Source organism: Callorhinchus milii, unplaced genomic scaffold (genome assembly GCF_018977255.1).
Source record: "Callorhinchus milii isolate IMCB2004 unplaced genomic scaffold, IMCB_Cmil_1.0 Scaffold10, whole genome shotgun sequence".
Lineage (NCBI taxonomy): Eukaryota > Metazoa > Chordata > Chondrichthyes > Chimaeriformes > Callorhinchidae > Callorhinchus > Callorhinchus milii.
Window position 1 is genome coordinate 1,152,065 of NW_024704751.1, and position 22,025 is coordinate 1,174,089.

The 22,025-nt window shown below is 49.0% G+C and overlaps 1 protein-coding gene across 1 annotated transcript; it reads left to right on the top strand.

Moving 5' to 3' along the window:
- The first annotated feature begins 4,930 nt into the window (after nt 1–4,930).
- Nucleotides 4,931–18,064, top strand: spns3 (spinster homolog 3 (Drosophila)). The gene is made up of 12 exons (XM_007906151.2): nt 4,931–5,002; nt 6,678–6,743; nt 7,240–7,376; nt 8,539–8,690; nt 9,106–9,172; nt 9,694–9,836; nt 11,587–11,730; nt 12,339–12,528; nt 13,749–13,814; nt 14,241–14,339; nt 15,466–15,637; nt 17,759–18,064. Exons 1-12 carry the CDS (start codon nt 4,981–4,983, stop codon nt 17,821–17,823), a joined length of 1,323 nt encoding a protein of 440 aa, XP_007904342.2. The 5' UTR covers nt 4,931–4,980; the 3' UTR covers nt 17,824–18,064.
- Nucleotides 18,065–22,025: the final 3,961 nt, after the last annotated feature.

Here is a 22,025-nt window from a genome sequence, read left to right on the forward strand (position 1 = left end):
CCCCCTGCAGATCGCACCAACTTTGTTTGCAGTTGCGGCCTTTATTTCTACCGCTGCTCTGATTTGAGGTAACGTCAAGGAATAAGGACCCCTCGGAAACAAAACAGTCATAAATTGGTCATTTTCCGACCCGCGGCCGTTTTGTGGGGCAGACGCCGCTGTGCGCAATTGGCCGCCGCGTTTCGCCCACAAATATACGGCCAATTCCCTTTGCAGCCGATTCTGTGAAGCGCTTCATCAAATGCAAGGATTATTATTTCAAAAGCACTTGGCAGGTGATTGCCGTCAATTTGTTCCTGTGTGTCTGTGGGCAAAGGCAGGAGCTGTTTGCCGCACAGGAACCGGCTCCCACACATGATCTTGACGTGGCTTGAACAGTACAGGTGAAAGTTGCAACGCACATTTTCACAGCGCCTTTCACGGCAGGAAGACGTCTCGAAGAGTTTTACACACTTTGAGTTGTAGCATTGTTTGTGGGACCTTCCTGTCTCCAGATTGGCTCCTACATTTGTCGACAAATATGCAACAACAACAACAAGATTACATTTGTATCGCGCCTTTCACGTCGGGAGGACAGCGCTGGACCCCGAGCTAGGGTCAGGGTGGGGAGGGGAAGGAGGGTGACCAATGGCATGGTCGAAGAGGAGGGTCTTGAGGCGGGACTTGAAGGAGGGGGCGAGGCAGAGTGATTGGGGGATGGAGTTCCAGAAGTTGGAGAAAATGGTCACTGCAGTCACTACTCCTGACACCAATTGCTTGTGAGACATTTGGACAATAAAGAGCTCCTCCAGGAGGCGACTGTCCAGCGTCTTGGGACATCCTCCCGATGTTTCATAGATTCATAGATTCATAGAATGTTATGGCACAGAAGGAGGCCATTCGGCCCATCGAGTCTGTGCGGCTCTTTGACAGAGCGTCACTTTCACTAACCCCAATCACCAGCTTTCTCCCCATAACCCCACAAACCCGTCTTCCCCAGATACCTATCCAGTTCTCTCTTAAAAGCTGTTATTGAATCGGACTTCACTGCCCTATCAGCAGATCATTCCAAATTCCAACAACTCGCTGAGTGAAAACATTTCTTCTAACCTCCCCTCTGCTTCTTTTGGTAAATATCTTAAGACTGTGACCACGGGTCACAGACACACCTACCAGCGGAAACAGCTTGTCCTTATCTATCCTGTCGAAACCTTTCATGATCTTGAAGACCTCTATCAGGTCCCCACGTAACCTTCTCTGCTCTAATGGGAAAAGTCCTAACTTCTCCACTGTCCTCATAGCTAAGGTTCCCCATTCCTGGTATTATTCCAGGAATGGGGAATGGGGAAAGACACTATACAAATGTAATTCTGTTGTTGTTGTTGTACATTGGAGTGTCAGCCTGGACTGTCGGCTCAAGAATTTCTTAGGCAATCCTTGAGATGTTAACCTTTAGTGTGTAAATTAGTATCTTGGCAATACCCTGATGTTTTGTAATGTGAGCTATATCATACTAGTAAACAGCATCATGTGAGTGGTGCCATTTTCTACAAGAGGCAACATTAAAAGGGCAATATAATAAAATGGTAATGGTGCTGTTTGCCGGCACCAAACACGACAATACCAAACATGGCTTTGCTCATTGGGTTGAGAGCACGTCTATGAGTCACATTTTTCAGCCAGCCAGTTGACCATCACAGTATCACTGAGCAGGTTTGGAAAAGCCCCTTTGACTCTTCCTTCCAGTACACAAATCCAATCAGCTTTCTATTGGAGCATCAAGCTGTTATTAAATGAGTCCAGCATCCTGGCCTTTGGCAACCAATTTCCAGCTGTAGATGATAATAATAATTCTTACATTTGATCAGATGGGATCTCAGTTAAACGTCTCATCTTGAAGAATGACACAGCACACCACAGCACTGGGCTAGATTGCTCTGTGTGTAAATAAACACACAGACGATAAAACTGCAGCAAAACTAAATGTTTGAGATATGCTTTCCGTAAGAGGAAAATCAGAACCACTGGATCGAGAACCCAATCGATCACTGGCGAGTGTGAGATAAAATTGTCTTACAGTCCCTGCATTCAGTTGGAGCTGTATTACTTGGGATCATTGTAGCTCCTCACACAATGAGTTCTGATTTCAGCCGTGCCATCAGGGACTGGACAGGCAGACACTTCCCAACAGGAAGGGAGGCAAAATGGGATGAGGCAGTCAAAACAAAGGAGCAGAGCTGGTGGAGACTGAAGGGCAGGTCTGGTCCTCAACCTGCTGGGTGGGGCATGATGTGCTAATCCAGAGAGGCCAAAAGGGGAAGATACACGACTGACGCTTTCTCTGCCTATCGCTGATCCTTGTCAATGTGGCGCTTCTTGTTTTGACTCCCATCTTTTTCATTCCAGTGGTTATGTGGACATAGTACAGGCCTGTGGTTTGGGAATGTTACTTGATGTGCATTGTGTTTAGTATATTAGCTGCTAACTGTGCCAGATTCTCATCTCAGAGTAGAGCCTTTCTCCCCTTTTTTCGGTGTTTCATTTGAAGACCTTCCTATTCAACCGTGCCAATGGTCACCTCCCCCTCCCCTGGCTTGGAGTCGTGCTTCGCCACTGTCAAGCGCTCTGGGACACTACCCTACATGAGGGACGCTATATAAATGCAGTTTATTTTGAATGCTTCTGTTGTTGTATTTGAAAAATAAATGCAAATAAATGTAAAAAAAACTTTCCCGATGATTCCTTCCTATCTGGTATGACCACTTTTTGTAAACCTATTCCGGGACCACCTATATGTAAAACAAATTCAACTCCTCACAATTGTTGATGTTGGCAGTTACTGACTGGAGAAACATGTTGGGTTAATGGCTGTGTTTCTCTGATGAGTGTATCTCTTTTAGAAGTTTATCGTTCTTGCTCAGTTTGTTGCTAAACTCAAGACAGGGCAAAATGTGGCCCCAGGAACACAATACCTCATCCAGGGACTGCCCCCAGAAATTGGGGACGTATGATCACCTAGTCCATGCACACACACAACCCCCCACCCCCTCACACCCACACCCACACACAAACATACCCACACACATACACAAATACACACACACGTAACTTGTTACTCTTGTGACCTCTTCCCCTCAGAACTTTGGACAGGGCAGGTAAATTGGGCTGAAAGAATTGCCCTTGAGAAGGGCCAGCACTGACACGATGGGCTGAATGGCCTTCTTCTGTGCTGTGCTGTACATTTCTATGGTTCTATTGTATGGTATTCATTCCTGCCTTCCTGCTTTCAGTGCACTTTCCTGCCTTACCAGGAGATGTCACCCACCTCCAATGGAACAATGGTTCATTTCTATGCTGTGTGAATTATTTCATCAAAAGTTCAGATGGACCTTAAAGATCCCGTGACTCTATTCCAAAAGACTGGGGAGCACTGCATTTCCCATTCTCTTACACTATGTTTCGTCCCCAAAACATACAGTGACTACACTTCACAGTATATTCTATGAAGCGTTTCGAGGCGTCTCAAAAGCACTATGTCAAATGTAAGGATTATGATTATTACAGGGTATGGGGAAAGGGCTGTTTCTTACTCCTGACTGACAATCCTCCAATAACATTGGCCACTCTCTGGCTGTTTGTGGGATGTTACTGTGTGCAAATTGGCTGCCGCGTTCTATCTACAAAACACAGTGACTGCACTTCAAAGTAAGCTTCTGAGAATCTCTTTGAAACATCTCGATGATAAAGCCAAGGATTATTATTATTATAATATATAATAATAATAATAATAAGTATTATATACAGAGGAAATGACACAAAATTGGCCATGGCTGGGTCTTGGAAGGAAGGAGCCTGTTTATCACCGACATCTCAAAAAGGATTTGAACCAGAGATAACTTAAAGGGAAATAAAGCAGACTGTGTGTATACGTGATGAGTAAAAAGATATTTTACTCTGGCCACACCGCGTAAACTGTCAGAAGTGTAAACATGAAACATATTGAAGTATTATGGGCGAGTTGGTCTTGACATAAGAATGATTTGTTATGAGATTACATTTTGCTAACTGCATATTTGTACATCTACAACTTTTGCTGTGGTGAAACATGAATGTCAGCATTTTTAATGCATTTGATGTGTACCTACATGTCTTGTGCACTAGTTTGTGGTCGCGTTTTGATCACAAGATACACAATCGCTCCACTTTACAGTGAGGCGCTTTGAGATGTTTCAACGACGTGATAAGATGCTGTAACAAATGTAAGGATTATTATTATTAATAAATTCTAACAATTATCAGTATTACTCTAACATGCTTGATCACAACTGTTGCAACTGTATGAAAATGATCATAGACAGGACATGATGTGGATGTCTTTGTAGTGGAGCAATAGTAGGTCACAAACGCAATATGAATAGACAGAGCGAGAATAGCTATTGCTGGTTGGAACAGACCCAGGAAACAAAACAAGAAGATATCACTTAAAGAGGAAGACACTCTTACAACTTCTTATTCTGTTCTTAGAATTGTTTTTCTGTAGAAGTAATACTGCATTGCCAGAAAATGTTTCCCATTCATCCAACCATCTCTGTAAGTGTGTGATTGTCTTGATGTCTGAATCCATAGACAATTCACAGCAGCAATAGGTAGAGTAAGGAGTGAGGCTGAAGGGAAGAGATGTGGTGTCACAATGTGGCTTTGGAACATACCAATGAACATTTCACGCCCACACTAGTTAAAGAGGAAATACAAAAAAGAAGAATCTTGTCATTTGGAATTTCCTTCCGTTTGCTAAAGATGCAGAATTTTCTATAACTCTGGCATAGAAGCTCTCCGGCCACAATGGACAACAGGAGCACAGGGAGGTCCACCGCAAACCTAATTGAGGAGGACTATGGACCCCTGGGGTCCCAAGTACCCAAGAATGAGGTGCCCCTGATCTCTCCACTCAGATCTTATGTCGCCACCTCAGTCCTCTTCTTTATAAACCTCCTCAACTACATGGATCGTTACCTTATAGCAGGTGGGTTACAGTTACTGCAGTCCTGCCAGCGTCTATCTAGTCTTAGCCTAAGGGACCATCTCTGTCTTAAAATTAAGATTGTCATAATCCTCGCATTTGACACAGAGCCTTTCGCATCAGGAGCATAACTCAAATTGTTTCAGGGGATTTACTATAAAGTGTAATAATAATAATAATCCTTGCATTTTATATAGAGCTTTTCACGTCTTCTAGACGGCTCAAAGCGCTTCACAGAATATGCTGTAAAGTGAATTGACTATATTTGCGGACAAAACGCGGCAGCCAATTGCACGCAGCAGCGTCCCACATACAATCGTGGATTGAAAATGACCAATTTATTATTGTTTTATTTTGGAGGGAGTGTGACTGTGTACCTATGGACAGCCATGAAATGAATGAACAATTTTATCTGGGAGGGGCAGGGAAAAATTCAACTTCTCTTTTGAACCGCGCCTCGGGATCTTTAATGTCCACCTGAACAGGACTCAGACGGGACCTCACTCTCACTTGGAGGACGGCACCTCCAACAACGGAGAGCACCTCCAGAGCCATATTGGCAAGTCAGCGTAGACTGTCAGCTCCAAGTCCCCGACATGGTAAAAAATTCTTAATTCAGTCTTCATTTAAAAATGGCAGAAAACCAGCTTCAAAATGGAGACTGGGGGAGCACTGACTAAGACAAAATGATCTCTGAGCCTCCCATGGCAGTTCTGATCTGAGAGTATTTGTGTTAGCAGCAAGGATGAGAAGAAATAATCAGTGGTTTAATATTTATAGATCTTGATGCCTTTCTGATTGAATCATTAATTTAAGAGAGCAACAAATGGATATATACAGTATATATATATAAAATGGAGTGAAAATCCACCCAGGTCAAAATCGGCTCTGATCATGCAGCATTAAAATAAAAATAAAATTATAACAACGTGGTCACTCAATCCACGACTGTGTATGGAACATAGCTGTGCGCAATTGGCTGCCACAAAATGCACAGTCACTCCACTTTACAGTATATTCTGTGAAGCGCTTTGAGATGTCTCAACGGCATGATAAGGATTAAGATTGACATGATTGTCAAATGCAAGGATCATTATTATTATAACTGTAGCAGTGTACCTTATAGCCTAACTCTTGGATTACTTCCTCAAAGTTCCCATCTCCCTGTCACAGCGTTGCCACTGTTCATGGCTAATGACCCCGGGCTGGTCTCCTTCACATGGCCTCCTCCGTACCCTCATTAGAACCAGTTCTCACCAGGCTCCACTGGTTCTCTATCACAGAACAGGTCGACTTCTAGATCCTCATACTCGTCTACAAATACCTTCACTCCCTGGCACCTCCCTACCCCTCCAACCTGTTTACTCCCACTCCACCACCCGCTGCCTCCTGCTTGTCCCTCATCTCCTCCACTCCACCATCGGTGGCTGCGTTTTCAGCCACTATGCCTTGAAAGTCTGGAACTTACTCCCTCAATCCCTCTGCCTTGCCCCCTCCTTCCCCATTTTGAATTGCCCCTGAAGACCTTCCTCTTTGACTGTACTTACGGTTATCCCACCCCAGCTCGGCGTCAGGCTCCGCAAGTACTAAGTGCTCTGACCCACTACCCTGTGTAAAGGACACTATATAAATGCAAGTTGTAGTCCAGTCATTGCTGTTTGTATTGTGTCCTATGCAGGTGTGTTGAAGGATATACAGAAATACTTTGACATTAATGACAGTTCTTCCGGCTTGTTACAGACAGGTAAGTGATAATTATTGGTTATAACGGGTAGAGTGGTCCTAGCTGGATAAGCAGCGGGAAAACTTGCCAGACATCGCTAATGGCAAGCTATGTGGATTTTGCTGGTTAAACTCTAGCAGTTACCCCAACGCATACTGTGGGGTCCCCAAGCCTTGACTTTCGACAACCTGCACCTAATACTCTGGGTCGAGGTAAACAGGGAGCTTGACGTGACTGGCACAGATTAGCTGCCTGTTTGCCTCTGTAGAATCAATCCCAGGGCCTTGGGATATCTGAAAGGCACTATATAAATGCAATTTGTTGCTGTTTCACTCACAAAACACACAGTCACAGTGTATCCTGTGAAGCGCTTTGAGACGTCTCGAAGATGTGATAAAGCGCTATATCAAATGCAAGGACTATTATTGTTGTTCCCCATTTTTCTCTCTTCATTTCTCTCCCTCTTTTTTTCTCCCTCTCTATCTCTCTCTCGTCTTCACTTGACCTGTGTATTCAGTTTTTATCTTCAGCTACATGTTGTTGGCTCCGCTATTTGGTTACCTGGGTGATCGCTACAACAGGAAGTTGCTGATGTGTGTGGGAATCTTGCTGTGGTGTATCGTGACTCTGGCAAGCTCCTTCATCACCCAGAATGTAGGTTGGCTTCTTTACACGTTCACGCTTTTGCACGTTTACACGTTTATTTTATCAGGCAGATATTGTAGCCTTGAAGAGAGAGTCAAAGTGGAGACGAACAACCACAACTTGCATTTATATAGCGCCCTTTACACAGGGTAGCGTCCCAGAACACTTAACAGTTGTGGAGCCAGACACCGAGCCGGGGGGAGGTAACCATAAGTCCGGTCAAAGAATAAAGTCTTCAGGTGCGATATGAAAATGGGGTAGGAGGGGGCAAGGCAGAGGGATTGAGGGAGAAAGTTCCAAAGTTTTGGGGCACAGTGGTTGAAGCATGGCCACTGACGATGGAGCGGGGGTGGCGGGGAGATTCGGGATGTTCCCAGTGTCGAGTGGATATACAGCTAATGAGAAAGATTGGGCAGGTCGGAGCTTTTCTCTCTGGAGATGAAACAATTGAGAGGGAACCTGATCGAGGGGCTTAAGGCTATGTAAGGTTTTCTCCTGACGTAAGAGGTGCTAAATAAATGTAATTTGTTATTTGTTGTTGTTGTTTCAATACGGTGGATGTTGATGGCTTTTCTCCACTTGTTGGCGAGTCCAAAACACAAGGGCATAAATATAAACCACCAGCCAGTAACAGAGCTAATGGAGAGGTGGGAGAGACAAAAGTCTTCACACTGAGGGCAGTGAGAATGGGCAACTCACTGCCCAAGTTTGGTTGAAGTAAAAAATATTTTTGAAGCGGAAGCTTGATGCATACACAATGGGGGAGGAAATAGAGGGGAACAGGAGTGGGGGCGGGGAGTATAACTAATAATTTCTCCAAAAATAAATGTTGATTCAATCCACGACTGATTGTGGGCACTTCTGTGCACAATTGGCTGCTGCGTTTTGCCCACAAAATTCAATCAATTCACTTTACAGTATATCCTGTCAAGTGCTTTGAGACATCTCGACAATGTGATTAGGTGCTATATCAAGTTCAAGGATTATTATTAACTCAATGTTTGCTGAGGTTTGGGGAGGGGGTATAGTGATGGGTGGGGGCGAGGGCAAGGGGGGAGGGGCTCAGGTTGAGCAGCCCCATAGCTGACACTCACTGTCTGTAGCCTCACACAACGATGAATGGGAAACTGGATGAGATACCAAAACCCCATGTTTATTGCTTCCTGATCAGTATTTCTGGCTGCTGTTGCTGACCAGGGCAATAGTTGGCATCGGGGAGGCCAGTTACTCCACCATCGCTCCCACCATCATCGGGGACTTCTTCGTGGGTACGAAGAGGACATGGATGCTCTCGATATTCTACATCGCAATCCCAGTGGGAAGGTTTGTGGCTCATCGGGGGCTCGTGATGGGTTAGCGATTAGCAGAAGTGCCAATGTGTTAGTGACGGGCTAGTGATGTGTTAGTGTTGCGCTTGTGATGGGCTAGTGATGGGCTAGTGATGGGCAAGTGTTGTGTTCGTGATATGTTAGTGTTGGGTTAGTGATGGGCTAGTAATGTGTTAGTGATGGGCTAGTGTTGGGCTTGTGATGGGCTAGCGATGGGCTAGTGATGCGCAAGTGTTGTGTTCGTGATATGTTAGTGTTGGGTTAGTGATGGGCTAGTGATGTGTTAGTGTTGGGCTAGTGATGGGTTAGTGATGGGTTAGTGAGATGTTAGTCTGTTTGCCTTGTGCGGAGGAGGAGAGGACTAGGTGTGCTCCGTGGAGACTAAGGCTGCCTTGTGTTCTCTCTGGCAGTGGCCTGGGTTATATCATGGCCTCGAGTGTCAACCAGCTGGCAGGAGATTGGCACTGGGCGCTCAGGGTAAGAGACGCTCCTATACTGACTCTCTGATCATACCACTTGATGGCATATTAAACAGGTACAACACAGGACAAACACTGTACAGCACCCTTCATGTCGGGAGGACGTCCCAAGGCACTTAACAGTAATAATAATATGAATCCTTGCATTTGAGACAGCACTTCATCAGGTCTTCTGGACGTCTCAAAATGCTTCACGAAATATACCGTAAAATATGACTGTATATCTTGTGCGACCAAATTATTATAATAATTATTTTTTTAAGGGATTTTTATCACCAGAAAAACGATCCGGCAATCGACTCACAACCGGGATCCTAGTTATTGCTAGGCAAACGGAAGCGTGTTGAGAAAGGAAACTTGCCTAAGGTTTCTCCTAGCCTAGGAATCGAACCCAGGTCCTTTCCCTTGAAGGGCAAGTGCGCTAACCAGTAGGCTACCAAACTCCACTCCAGTAATGGCTTGACGCTACCAGGTACAGTGACATGGGAATGTCAGACAGGTGTTTTCTGAATTTCTCAGGTGACTCCGTGTCTGGGATCTGTGGCTCTGGTCATGCTCATCTTCCTGGTACCCAACCCGACCCGCGGAGCCTCCGAGTGTCCCCAGCCCACGCCGGCGGAGAAGAGCTCCTTCAAAGAGGACCTAAAGTATCTGCTTCACAAGTGGGTGCATAATAATAATAATAATAATGATAATAATAATAACATTCCTTATATTGGTACAATGCCTTCAATTTGGAAGGATTTGTCAAAGCATTTTACAGGATTTACTGTGAAATGGAGTGACTGTGGACATGTAGACAAAGGTGGCAGCACAATTGTGCACATAAGTGTCCCTCAAACAGTCTTGGAATGAGAAACCAATTTTTATTTTGGGGTTTGTTGGCCAGGACACGAGAAAAGAGAAACTCCCTTTTATTTGTGAATAGCGCCGCGGGATCTTTAACATCCACCTGAACAGGCAGACGGGACCTCGGATTAACGTCTCATCTGAAGGACAGCATTTCTGACAATGCAATGCTAGAATCCTTACAACAGCAATAACCCCCTGTGTAGGACGCAGCTCCTTTAACATTAAAGCTCTTCATAGGGAATTACTGTCAAGTGTAGTGACTGTGTATTTGTAGGCAAACGGGTAAGCCAAATTTACGTCCAGAATGTCCAAACCCATTACAGACAAAACGCGAGGCTTCGTGACCAAAGCAACTGGGTGTATTATTCTCAACAGTTCTGTAAAATGGGCAGTAGGGGGTTTGGATGATAATAATAATAATCCTTGCATTTGATATAGCGCTTTTTACGTCTTCTCGACGTCTCAAAGCGCTTCACAGAATATGCTGTAAAGTGAATTGACCGTATATTTGTGGGCGAAACGATAGGAAAGTGAAAGGAAAAGTAGACATCCACCATCGGGAGGATCGGGGTGGGGGGTGGGGAGGGGATGTAGAGTGTGAACGACGGTTCCACAGCACCCCCTGTGGCCATTCAGAGGCTCAACAGGGGCCACGTTCACTACATCATTAAGGGGGTCGTTGTGGGAAATGCAATCAGGAGGGTGTGAAACCCTCGGCAGCGATCCTTAACGAGGGTGTGAGCAGGGGGCAGGCGCGAGAGGGCTGGAGGGGAAATCAGCCCCGATGCCTTTCACCCCCGTGCAGCCGAGATCAGAAGTTCCAGGGGCGTTTTTAAACGTGCAGATGTTTTATGGTTTTTGGCACATTCCCCCACACACGCACACTTACCCATCCCCACCCCACACACAAACACTCTCCCCCTCACCCCCCACACACACTCTCCCCCCCCCACACACACACACTCTCCCCACCCCACTCACCATACACACTCTCCCCACCCCACGCACACACACTCTCCCACCCGCCCGCCACCCCCACACGCACACATATAGATCGACCCCCCAATCGTGAGCACTCTTTTGGGGTGTGCGTGGGGGCGGGAGAGGGGGAATAATAATAACAATAATAATCCTTGCATTTGACATAGCGCCTTATCGCGTTGTTGAGATGCCTCGAAGCGCTTCACAGCCCGGCGTACTGTAAAGCGAATAGGAGAAGCTGCGTGTCTGGGGGGGGAACCAAGGGAGACAGCGAAGCTCTCAACTTGACAGATTCTGCCCAACCTGCAGAATATTACAACACAAAACGAAATACAAAATAACATGTGTAAGACGCCCTTCACGTCGGGAGGACATCCCAAGGCGCTGGAGAATTATATCATATTCTCATATTAGATTTTGGCAAACATTGTAATATTTTGATATATTTCGGCAGTTGGAGGCTGCCCCCCCCCCCCCCCAATTCCTCCCCACACACTCCAGTCAGCGTTGCGATGCTTTTAAAATCTCACCCCACCCGCCAGTCTGACATCTGTCTCTTCTCTTTATGATTTTACTCAGTTGTAGTTTTATCTGGTCGTCCATGGGAACCACGGCTGTGTCCTTTGTGACGGGAGCTCTGGCTTTCTGGACCCCTGTGTACCTGAGTCGGGCTCAACTAGCCCAGGGTCAGCAAGGCGGAGTGGAGTACAGCGACACCAACAGGTAATGGATCCGTGTTCCCAGCGTGCGATAGCCGTGTAGCCAGCGTGTAACAGGGCTTTCTATCCTCGCACTCGTCTACAAGTCCCCTCAGGCCCTGGTACCACCCTAACTCTTTAAGCGCTCCGTGACGCTAACTCCCCGTGAAGGCAACTATATAAACGCAAGCTGTTGTGGTTTACTCCCCGCTCCACCACCAGTCGCCTCCGCTCAGCTGGCTCCAACCTCCTGCATGTCCCTCGTGCCCTCCATTCCAACATCGGCGGCCGCACTTTCAGCCACTACGCCACTCAGACTCCGGAAAGCTCTCCCTCAACCCCTCCGCCTTGCCCCCTCCTTCCCCATTTTCAAATCTTGGCTGAAGATCTTCCTCTTCGACCGTATTGTGAACGACGACAACAACAACAATAAATGACACGTCGGGAAGACATCCCAAAGCGCTGCACAGCGGGTCCCCATCAGGTAGTTAGCGTGAAACAGAGCTTTGTATCTAGTGCGTCATCTGGCGTGTGATACAGTCATCGATGTAGAATGGAATACAGTCTAATTAAGCAAACTCTGTCATCCAACATGTTAATCCTATTCTTGCCTCTGCCCCACGCTGCCCGCAGCCTGATATTCGGAGGGCTGACCTGTGTGACCGGGGTGTTGGGGGTTGTGATCGGGGCAGAGGCCTCCCGGCGGTTAAAGAGCTGGAATCCTCGCATCGACCCCCTGATCTGTGCCTTCGGGATGTTCAGCTCTTCCTCCTGCCTGTACCTCGCCATCGTGCTGGCCAAGATCAGCAGGCCCACCACATTCGTAAGTACAAAGCCCGAAGCTCACCAACACCAGCACAGGGCATCGGAGCAGGGAATGGGATTGGGAAATGGGGAGAGAGCAGGGAATGGGGTTAGAGTAGAGAGCTCCAGTTGGGGAGCGAGCCCCAGCATAGACACCATGGGGAGAGAGAGCAGGGAATGGGGTTTGAGTAGAGAGCTCCAGTGGGAGTGCGAGCCCCAGCACAGACACGATGGACAAAAATTAGTAAACTTTCACCCATAAAATACGCCATCAATCCATAGTCAATATATTCTGTGAAGTGCTTTGGGGCGTCTCAATGACAATATTGCATTTGATACAGTGATAAAGCGCTACATCAAATGCAAGGATTATTATTATTATTATTAAATGTTGAATGATTGATTACTTGAAACTGCATCGCGAGGGCTTGAAGACCCGTTGCCAGAAGAGGGCAGCACTACACAGGGAGAGAGAGCCACAAGGTCGGATGGCTGGTTATTGAAGTGGGTACAGTTTAGAGTAAAACATTGTATGGGGGGGGTGGGGGACACAGGTAAATAAAGCTGGGTCAGTCAGCAGCAGGTTATAGACTAAAGCCCCCACATGTAGACTTGACCTCAAAGGTGACACTGCAGCCCACCACTGAGGGGAGAGTGGGAGGTGCGCTGCAGTGTCAGACTCCCATCTCTGCCTACTCAGGTGGACGTTAAGGATCCTGCGATGCTACAGGATACACAAGAGGGAGTTTCTCCCTCCCCGTGTCCGGGCCGACAATCCCCTAGTTGGTAGTTGGTCAGCAACTCCATGGCTACGTGCGAATTGGTCGCTGCGTCTTTCTTACGAAACACACGGTCACTACATCAACAACAACATCACAAAATTACGTACGTGCGTGCAGCGCCTTTCGCGTCAGGAGGACGTCCCAAGGCGCTGGACAGTCAGTGTTTCGGACCCGAGCTGGGGGTCGGGATTGGGGCTGGTGGAGGGCGGGGGTGGGGGAGGGGGGGGAAAGAGGGTGATCGAAAGCACGGTCAAAGAGGAGGGTCTTGAGATGGGTCTTGAAGGAGGCGAGGGAGGGGGAGCGACATGCGAATGGTGAAGAGCGCGATGTAAATGCAAGTTGTTGTTGGTGTTCTCCTGGAGTTCCACGTTCTGTCTTGATTCACCTCATTCCCCCCCCCTCCCCCTCCACCCCCCCCCTCCCCCTCCACCCCCCCCCCTCCACCCCCCACACACAGATTTTCATCTTCTTCGCCGAGACTTTTATGGCCCTGAACTATGCGATCGTAGCGGACATTCTGTTGGTGAGTAAACAAACCGCTCGCGCTCTCTGACCTCGGACACCAGTGGGAACGCACATTATCCTGTCTGCTTTTTTTTAAACAAAAAGGACGTTATATCATTTCTTGCACTGTCTCTCCCCTTCTCACTCACTCTCTCTCTCTCTGTGTCGCACTCTCCTTGTCGCTCTCGCTTATTGTTTCTCTCATCGCTGGCTCTGTTGCTCTTTTCCTCTCTCTGTGTCTCTCTGTGTCTCTGTCTCTTTCGTTCTCTCCATCTGTCTCTATCTTTATATACGTCGCTCACTTTCTCTACATCTCTCTTTTGCTGTCTCGTTCTTTTTCTCTCTCTCTCGCACAGTAGTGGAGGGCACGGTTCCTGTGACTCAGTCGGGTGTACACTCTGGTAGGGCACATTGTGAAGTAAACCCTTTCGGTTCTCTCGGACAGTATGTGGTAGTTCCCACTCGCCGCTCCATGGCTGAGGCCATACAGATCACTATCTGCCACGCTCTGGGGGACGCTGGCAGCCCTTACCTCATCGGCATAGTAAGTCAACACAATACACAGTCACTACAGTGAAGCGCTTTGAGACGTCCTCCAAATAAAAAAGATTATTATTGTTTACCTAGCAGTAACCTGGTTGTTAGTCGATTGGCGGATCGCTTTCCGGGGATAATAATCCCTCCAAAAAAAAATAATTTAGTCACTCAATCCATGACTGTGGGACGCTGCTGTGTGCAATTGGCTGCCGCGTTTTGCCCACAAAATACACAGCCACTACACTTTACAGTGTATCCCGTGAAGCACTTTGAGACATCTCAACAAAGTGATAAGGTGCTACAACAACTTGGATTTATATAGCGCCCTCCACGCCGGACGGCGTCTCAGAGCGCTTTACAGTTTCGGATCCCGGGACCGAGCCGGGGGGAGGGGGGGGAAGGTGACCGAAGGCGCAGTCGAAAAGAAGGGTCTTCAGCAGAGACCTGAAAATGGGAAGGGAGGGAGCGAGACGAAGGGAGTGAGGAAGGCAGTTCCAGAGCCTCGGGGCATAGTGGCTGAAGGCACGGCCGCCGAGGGTGAAGTGGAGGACTCGGGGGACGCCAGACCCGGAGGAACGAAGGCAACGGGTACTGTGCTGAGGAGAGAGGAGGTCAGAGAGGTCGGGGGGTGCAGAGGAGTGGAGGGATTTGAAGACAAGGGTGAGGATCTTGGTCGATCCTCTCTGGGATAGGCAGCCAATGCAGTCTGGCCAGGACTGGGGGGATCGGGGAGCGGAGTTTGGTGCGGGTGAGAATGCGGGCGGCAGAGTTTTATGGACGGCAGTGGAGGGGAGTCCTCCGAGGAGGGCGTTAGAGTTGTCCAGCCGAGAGGTGTCAAAGGCATGGACCAGGGTTTCAGCGGCTTTTGGGGAGAGGTATTGGCGGAGACGGGCGATGCGTCGGAGGTGGAAGATAGCGGTGCTGGTGAGGGACCGGATGTGGGGGAGGAAGGTGCTGCATCGAATGCAAGGATGTTTATCATTAGTTGATAAAGAAATACTTCCTGGTTTCTCTTGTGAGCTTATCAAGCTCGGGGTAGCTCTGGGACGCTACCCGGCATGAGGTGCGCTAAATAAATGCAAGTTGTTGTTGTTGCCGGGGCAAGTGACTCCATCCCGCTTTTCTGGTTCCAGGTTTCCGATCACATCCAAAGACATAGCCTGAAGTCGACCTATTGGGATTTTGTGAGCCTGGAGTACGCGTTCCTGATCTGCCCCTTTGTGGGGATCCTGGGAGGAGCATTTTTCCTTATGAACGCCCGTCACATCGAGGCCGACCGCCAGCGCGCAGCACAGCACATCCAAGGTGATCACCGCGGAGACCGGCCTCACGGAACAGGGGCATTCGTCGGCTTTAATCCGGGGCAGGGGTGGGGGTGGCTCCCTCACGCACGCTCCCTGACACACTCACACTCGCGCACGCTCTCTGACACACTCACACTCGCGCAAACTCTCTGACACACTCGCGCACTCTCTCTGACCCACTCGCGCACGCTCTCTGACACATGCACTCATGCTCACTCACGCTCTGGACACACTCACTCACGCTCGCTCACGTCCTCTGATACACTTACTCACGCTCGCCCTCTCTCTCTCTCTGGCACACTCAGACTCACACACACTCTGACACACTCACTCTCACAGGGGTGAGCAGCGCGTCACAGGGTTGTCAGGGGAAGAATTGAGATTAAGAGGAATTTGCTCACTCGGAGCAGCCTCCGGGGGTGATATTCACCATCACGTTCTTGACAATCACCGGCTGCACAGCCCTGTGTGTGAGCGTGAACATGTCAGTGCTCCAGTGTGAGTGAGTGTGTCAGAGAGTGAGGATGAGTGTGAGTGAGTGCCTCAGAGCGTTTTAGCATGTGAGCGCCAGAGTGTGTGAGAGCGTTGAGTGTGTGCATCAGAGAGTGTGCGCAGCATGAGTCTGTCAGAGAGTGAGCGTGAGTGAGTGTGTCAGAGAGGGAGCGTGAGTGAGTGTGTCAGAGAGCGAGCGTGAGTGAGTGTGCCAGAGAGCGAGCGTGAGTGAGTGCGTCAGAGAGCGAGCGTGAGTGAGTGAGTGTGCCAGAGAGCGAGCGTGAGTGAGTGTGTCAGAGAGCGAGCGTGAGTGAGTGAGTGTGCCAGAGAGCGAGCGTGAACGAGTGTGCCAGAGAGCGAGCGTGAGCAGGCGATTCTACACATTTGTAGGCAACCGCATTCACCTACAAAATACAGTCACTACACTTCCATGCAGGTGTGAGGTTGCCTCTGGTCAGGGTGGGGGTAAGATGAGGGGTAAGACTGGGGAGTGAGCGAATGAAGCGATTCCCGTCGTGTGTGTCGAACCACGGTCCTGATTAGCGGTGAGCGAGACTCTGACCGCCTTTGGCTCGCAGTGGGAACCGGGATATTCCGGGCGTCTCGTTCCTAAGCAATCGAGCACTTCGTCTAAACAGAATCTGGAGACAGGAAACACTCACCCGTGAAAAGTAAATGGGGGGAAGGGGCGGAGGGAATTATTATTAATAACTCATTGGTGTTTGATACGGAGCAGCAACACACCGCGCAAGGAACGGCTCTCAAGTGTAGTGACGGTGTAGGAACGCAGCATCCGATTTGCAATGAGTTGAGTGAGTGATCGATTATATTGGGGGGGGGGGGGGGCGGGGGATTGTGGAGCAGAAGGTTTGACAGGTCGTATCTGAAGGGTGACGGCCCCAATGACGTTCCCCCCCCACCCACATGCATCACCCCCACACACACACACACACCCTCTGCACACACACCCACACACACCCCCACACACCCCCTCTGCACACATCCCCACACACACACACGCTTTGCACATACACCCACACCACCCCCCCCCACACACACACACACACACCCACACCCCCCCCATACACACACCCACACTCGCCCCCCCACACCCACACACCTCCTCTGCACACACACCCACACACACCCCCACACACACAAAGAACTAGAGCGTCAGCCTAGTCTGTGAGCTCAAAGTCCCCGACGTGGGGCTCGAACCCACGATCTTTCTACCTCTGGGGCAATGAGCCAGGGTTGTGAGCAATGAGCCAGGGTTGTGAGGGGGGGGGGCCGAAGTTAAAAGAGAGAGAGAGAAGTGGGGTGGGGGGGGGGGAGTGAGAGAGAGAGAGTGTGTGAGATCAAGAGAATGAGAGAGAGTGAGAGAGTGAGAGACCCATTCTCAGCCCTGTGTCAGTCACTGTTAATCTACCAAAGTCGCTGGGAACACTCAGCAGGTCGGACAGCATCCATGGAGAGAGGAAAGTGAGTTAACGTTTGAACCTCGGCCTGACCCGCTGAGTGTTCCCAGCCACTTCTGTGGTTATTTCAGATTTCCAGCGTCTGCAGTTTTTTTGCCTAAGGTTAACCTGCCGCTGCGTTTAGGCTGTGATCTCTGTGCTGTGTGTTTCAGACTGTTTCAAACCGTCGGAAGGAGTTTATTCCACCGATGTCTCCCCAAACAACGCCTTGGCCTGAAAACACCCCAAGCTGACAGCGGGCAGGCAGGCGAGTGGGGCACGAGTGGACGAAGTGGGAGAGAGAGAGAGAGAGAGAGAGCCTCTGCAAATGGCCAGGGTTTTCAAACACCCAAATGGTCCAGCTTTAGGAAGAGCTTCAGACTGTGAAGCCCCTGGAGATGGCTCATTCCCGGAAAAACAGGTCCCAACTGCGCACCAGCCCAGAATCCAGACTTTTAATTATTTATAACATAACATGTAGGAGCAGGAGTAGGCCATTCAGCCCTTCGAGCCTGCCCCGCCATTCAATCATGGCTGATCTTCTAATCTAACTCCAGTTAATAACCTGACACTGCCTTATCCCCATATCCCTTAATCCCTTTTGCAATAAGAAATCTATCTATCTCAGTCTTGAATATGTTCAAGGACTGAGCGTCAACAGCCCTTTGGGTAGTGAGTTCCATACATTCACTACCTTTTGAGTGAAGAAGTTCTTCCTCAACTCAGTGCGAAAGGGCTGCCAATTTTAAGGTTGTGACCCCTGGTTTTAGTATCTCCAACCGGGGAAACAATCTCCCACTATCTACTGTATCATGGCCTTTGATGATCTTATAAGATCCCCTCTAATTCTTCTATATTCTAGAGAATATAGCGCCAAATTGGTCAGACTATCCTCGTAACTCATCCCCTTCATCCCTGGTACTAACCGAGTAAATCTACGCTGCACCCCCTCCACGGCAAGTACGTCCTTCCTTAAATAAGGAGACCAACACTGCACACAGTATTCCAGGTGTGGTCTCACCAGAGCCCTATACAGTTGCAGCGAGACTTCCCTACTCTTATACTCTAATCCTTTCATAATGAATGCTAACATACCGTTATCCTTCCTAATTGCTGCTGCACCTGCAGACTAACTTTCTGTGATACAAGGACACCCGAGTCCCTCTGGACACTAACACATTCCAATCTCTCCCCTTCTAAAAAATAACCCGCTCTACTGTTTTTGCTCCCGAGGTGGATGACTTTGCACATTACATTATACTTTATCTGCCACCCACCTGCCCAATCTCCTAACCTATCTATGTCTCGCTGCATTTTTTTACGTCATCCTCTGTGTTGACACCTCCTCCTAATTTTGTGCCATCCGCAAATTTAGATATATTAACTTCGATGTCCTCATCCAGATCTGTCGGGAAATGTGCGATATTCAATCAGCAAATAAAATAGCGTCTCAGGGAGTCGTGTTTGTGGAGTCCCTGTAGCTCAGTGGTTAGAGTACTCGCCTCGCAAGCGAGAGACCTGGGTTCGATTCCCAGCAGCGGGCAAAACCTTGGGCAAATTTCCTTAATCCACACACACACACACACACACGCCTGATAATAATCCCTCAAGAAAAAAAATAATAAATAGGTCACTTCAATCCACGACTGTTTGTGGGACACTGCTGTGCACAATTGGCTGCCGCATTTCACCCACAAAATATACAGTCAATTCACTTTACAGTCTATTCTGTGAAGCGCTTTGAGACGTCTCGAAGACGTGAAAAGCGTTATATCAAATGCAAGGATTATTATTATTATTATTATTATTGCAGAGGGGATTGAAACAGTAAAACCCAGAACAACATGCACAAAGACGGCAGAACAAGAGGACACGGGTTTAGAGTTTCCAAAGAGACAATTCTAGGATAGGCACCAGGAAGTGTTTCTTTTTCCTGGCAGGGGGGACTAGAACAGCATTGCCAAGAAGCGGGGAGCGGGGAGGCTGAGGCCAGCGTCACTGGGACTTGTTTATAAAGCAGCTCAATGCTGTAATGGGGTGGGGGTATGGGGGGGGAAAGGCCGGGTAGGTGCTGAGGAGGGATGAGGGATGAGATCAGATGGACCAAAGGACTCTTTTCATCCTGAACCGATCTCGTGATCCTGTGAAGAGGTGAAGAGGTGCAGGAGGTCCTCAAACCCCAGCCCCCCTGGGGCAACCCCTTGTTCTAGTCGTTAACCCCCCTTCCAGGTAAAACCCTTCCTGGTGTCTGTACAGATGGAGCCAGAAGGGACATGCTGTGCGGCTGAGAGATTGGCAGCCGGCCATTGAGATTCGGGACTTGGGCTACACTCAGTTCCTGGAACCCCCATCAGATGCTGTCAGAAGAGGTTATCAACCTGCCCAGCTGTCCCTGTGCTTCACAGACAAAAGTGTGAAGAAGCTCTTTGCTGTCAGGGTTCAGGCTTTTCTCAGCAACCAGCCACGCAGGGCAAAGCCTCCAGCTCAATAAACAGCTGATTTGCAACCAGGATTCCTGGCAGATGGTTTAGTAATAATAATAATAATAATAATAATCTTTGCATTGATACAGCGTCTTATCCCGCCGTTGACCCGTCTCAAAGCGTTTCTCAGGGTATGCTGTCAAGGGGAGTGACTTTGCATTTTGTGGGCGAAACCCAATTGCGCACAGCAGCGGTCCCCACAAACAGCGGTGGCTGCGAGCAGGGCCCAGGGGGAGCTCGCTTTAACGTCTCACGTGAAGGATGATGAAGCGTTCCCACAGTACCGCCATGGAGCGAGAGTCAGCCTGTGCTGACTCTCCCCCCCACCCCCCCCCCCACCACCACCACCCGACACAACCTCTTGGCCCGGGGGCGAGAGTGGTAGCGATCGAGCCAAGCCGAGAGCGACTGGATTGTGCAGATTCCGGGCGGGCGTCTTTCCCTGAAGATTACTGTCTCTCTAACCGGTACCGAGGGCAACGTGACTGTCCGCAGCCCCTCTCTCTCTCTCCCTCTCTCTGGCCAGGGAGACTCGGAGGCCCCCGCACGCACGCATCACATTTATTTCATTCACACGATGAGACAGGAGTCAGTCAGTCTGTCCGTCCTTCCGTCCCACTGGCCTCTCGTTCCTCTTTCCCTGAAGTGGGCAAGTCGCAATTTTCTCGTGATTCTTTATCTCCCAGCAGCAGGGAGGTTTAACATTGGTGACGTCAGTAAAGCGAGCCTTGTCCGTGCCGCGCCCGCCTGCCCGCCATCGCTCCTCTGCTCATTCTCTCCCCCACCACCCAGCCCCACCAGTCCCCCGACACCCCCCCCCCTCCCCACCTTGGGCTCAGGATCAGCTGTGACCCACTGCCTGCCCCCACCCTGGGATGTGGAAGGCACTGTAACAAACGTGAGGTTATTGTATAAATTGTATAATAATAATAATCCTTGCATTTGATACAGCGCCTGATCACGTCGCTTCACGGGACATATTGCGAATTGAAGTGACTGTATTTTGTGGGCGAAACCAATTGCGCGCAGCTGTGTCCCACAGAGCAGTCGTGGATTGAGTGAACAAATTATCATTATCCCTGGAAAGCGATCCACCAATCAACTAACAACCACTTACTGCTGGGAAAACAGAGGCGTGTGGAGTAAGGAAACTTGCCCAATATTTCGTCCTCCTGGGGAATGGAACCCGGTTCCTCTCGCTTGCGAGGCAAGTGCTCTAATCACTGCGCTGCAGGACTCCAAAAGGGTTCAAACCCCTTTGACGCAGGAAGGTCGGAGCTCCCTGGTCTCGCAGTTTTGGGGGGGGGCTTGGCTCCTGCCCTGGGGCTGCAGGAAGACACTCTGTGATATATTAAATAAATTCCTGCGTTTGATGTAGCGCTTTATCATGTCAGAACATCTCAGCGTTTCACAGGTAATCGCTGACAAGTCCAATGCGGATAAACTGGGATTTGTACATAATTATACTTTTGGATTGACAACCCTGGAGAGAGAGCGAGAGAGGAGCGAGAGAGAGGGGGAGAGAGAGAGGGGGAGGAGGGAGAGGTGAGCACACACACACGCACACACACACACACACACAAATTATCTTTGTGCCAAAATGTTCTGCGTTGGGAAAACTCTGTGTTGTCATGGCTGACGTCTCTCTGGACATGACACATGGGTCCACCGAGCAGGTCATTCCTCCGCCTCACGCCCATTGGGTTATATTTAGCTTCACCCCTTATGGGTTTGTAATACCAAATACCACCCTTTCATCGTTATAATATTTAAACGCAGACACACACCACACCTATTTAGATCCTGCAGGCAGTATCATCATGCGAACATTAATATGTGGCAAACTGCCCATGTGTCTCACACATGTGTATCCTTCACGAGTGAAATGAGATCACAAGAGCGATTGGGGGTGAAGACCCTTTGCCCCCGATCGATTGAGTCCTAATCGTTCCTCATA

Coding starts and splice junctions, on each gene's coding strand:
- spns3 (XM_007906151.2), top strand. CDS start 4,981: ATGGATCGTTACCTTATAGCAG. Junction 9,173..9,693: donor ATTGGCACTGGGCGCTCAGG/GTAAGAGACGCT, acceptor TGAATTTCTCAG/GTGACTCCGTGTCTGGGATC. Junction 12,529..13,748: donor TCAGCAGGCCCACCACATTC/GTAAGTACAAAG, acceptor CCCCACACACAG/ATTTTCATCTTCTTCGCCGA.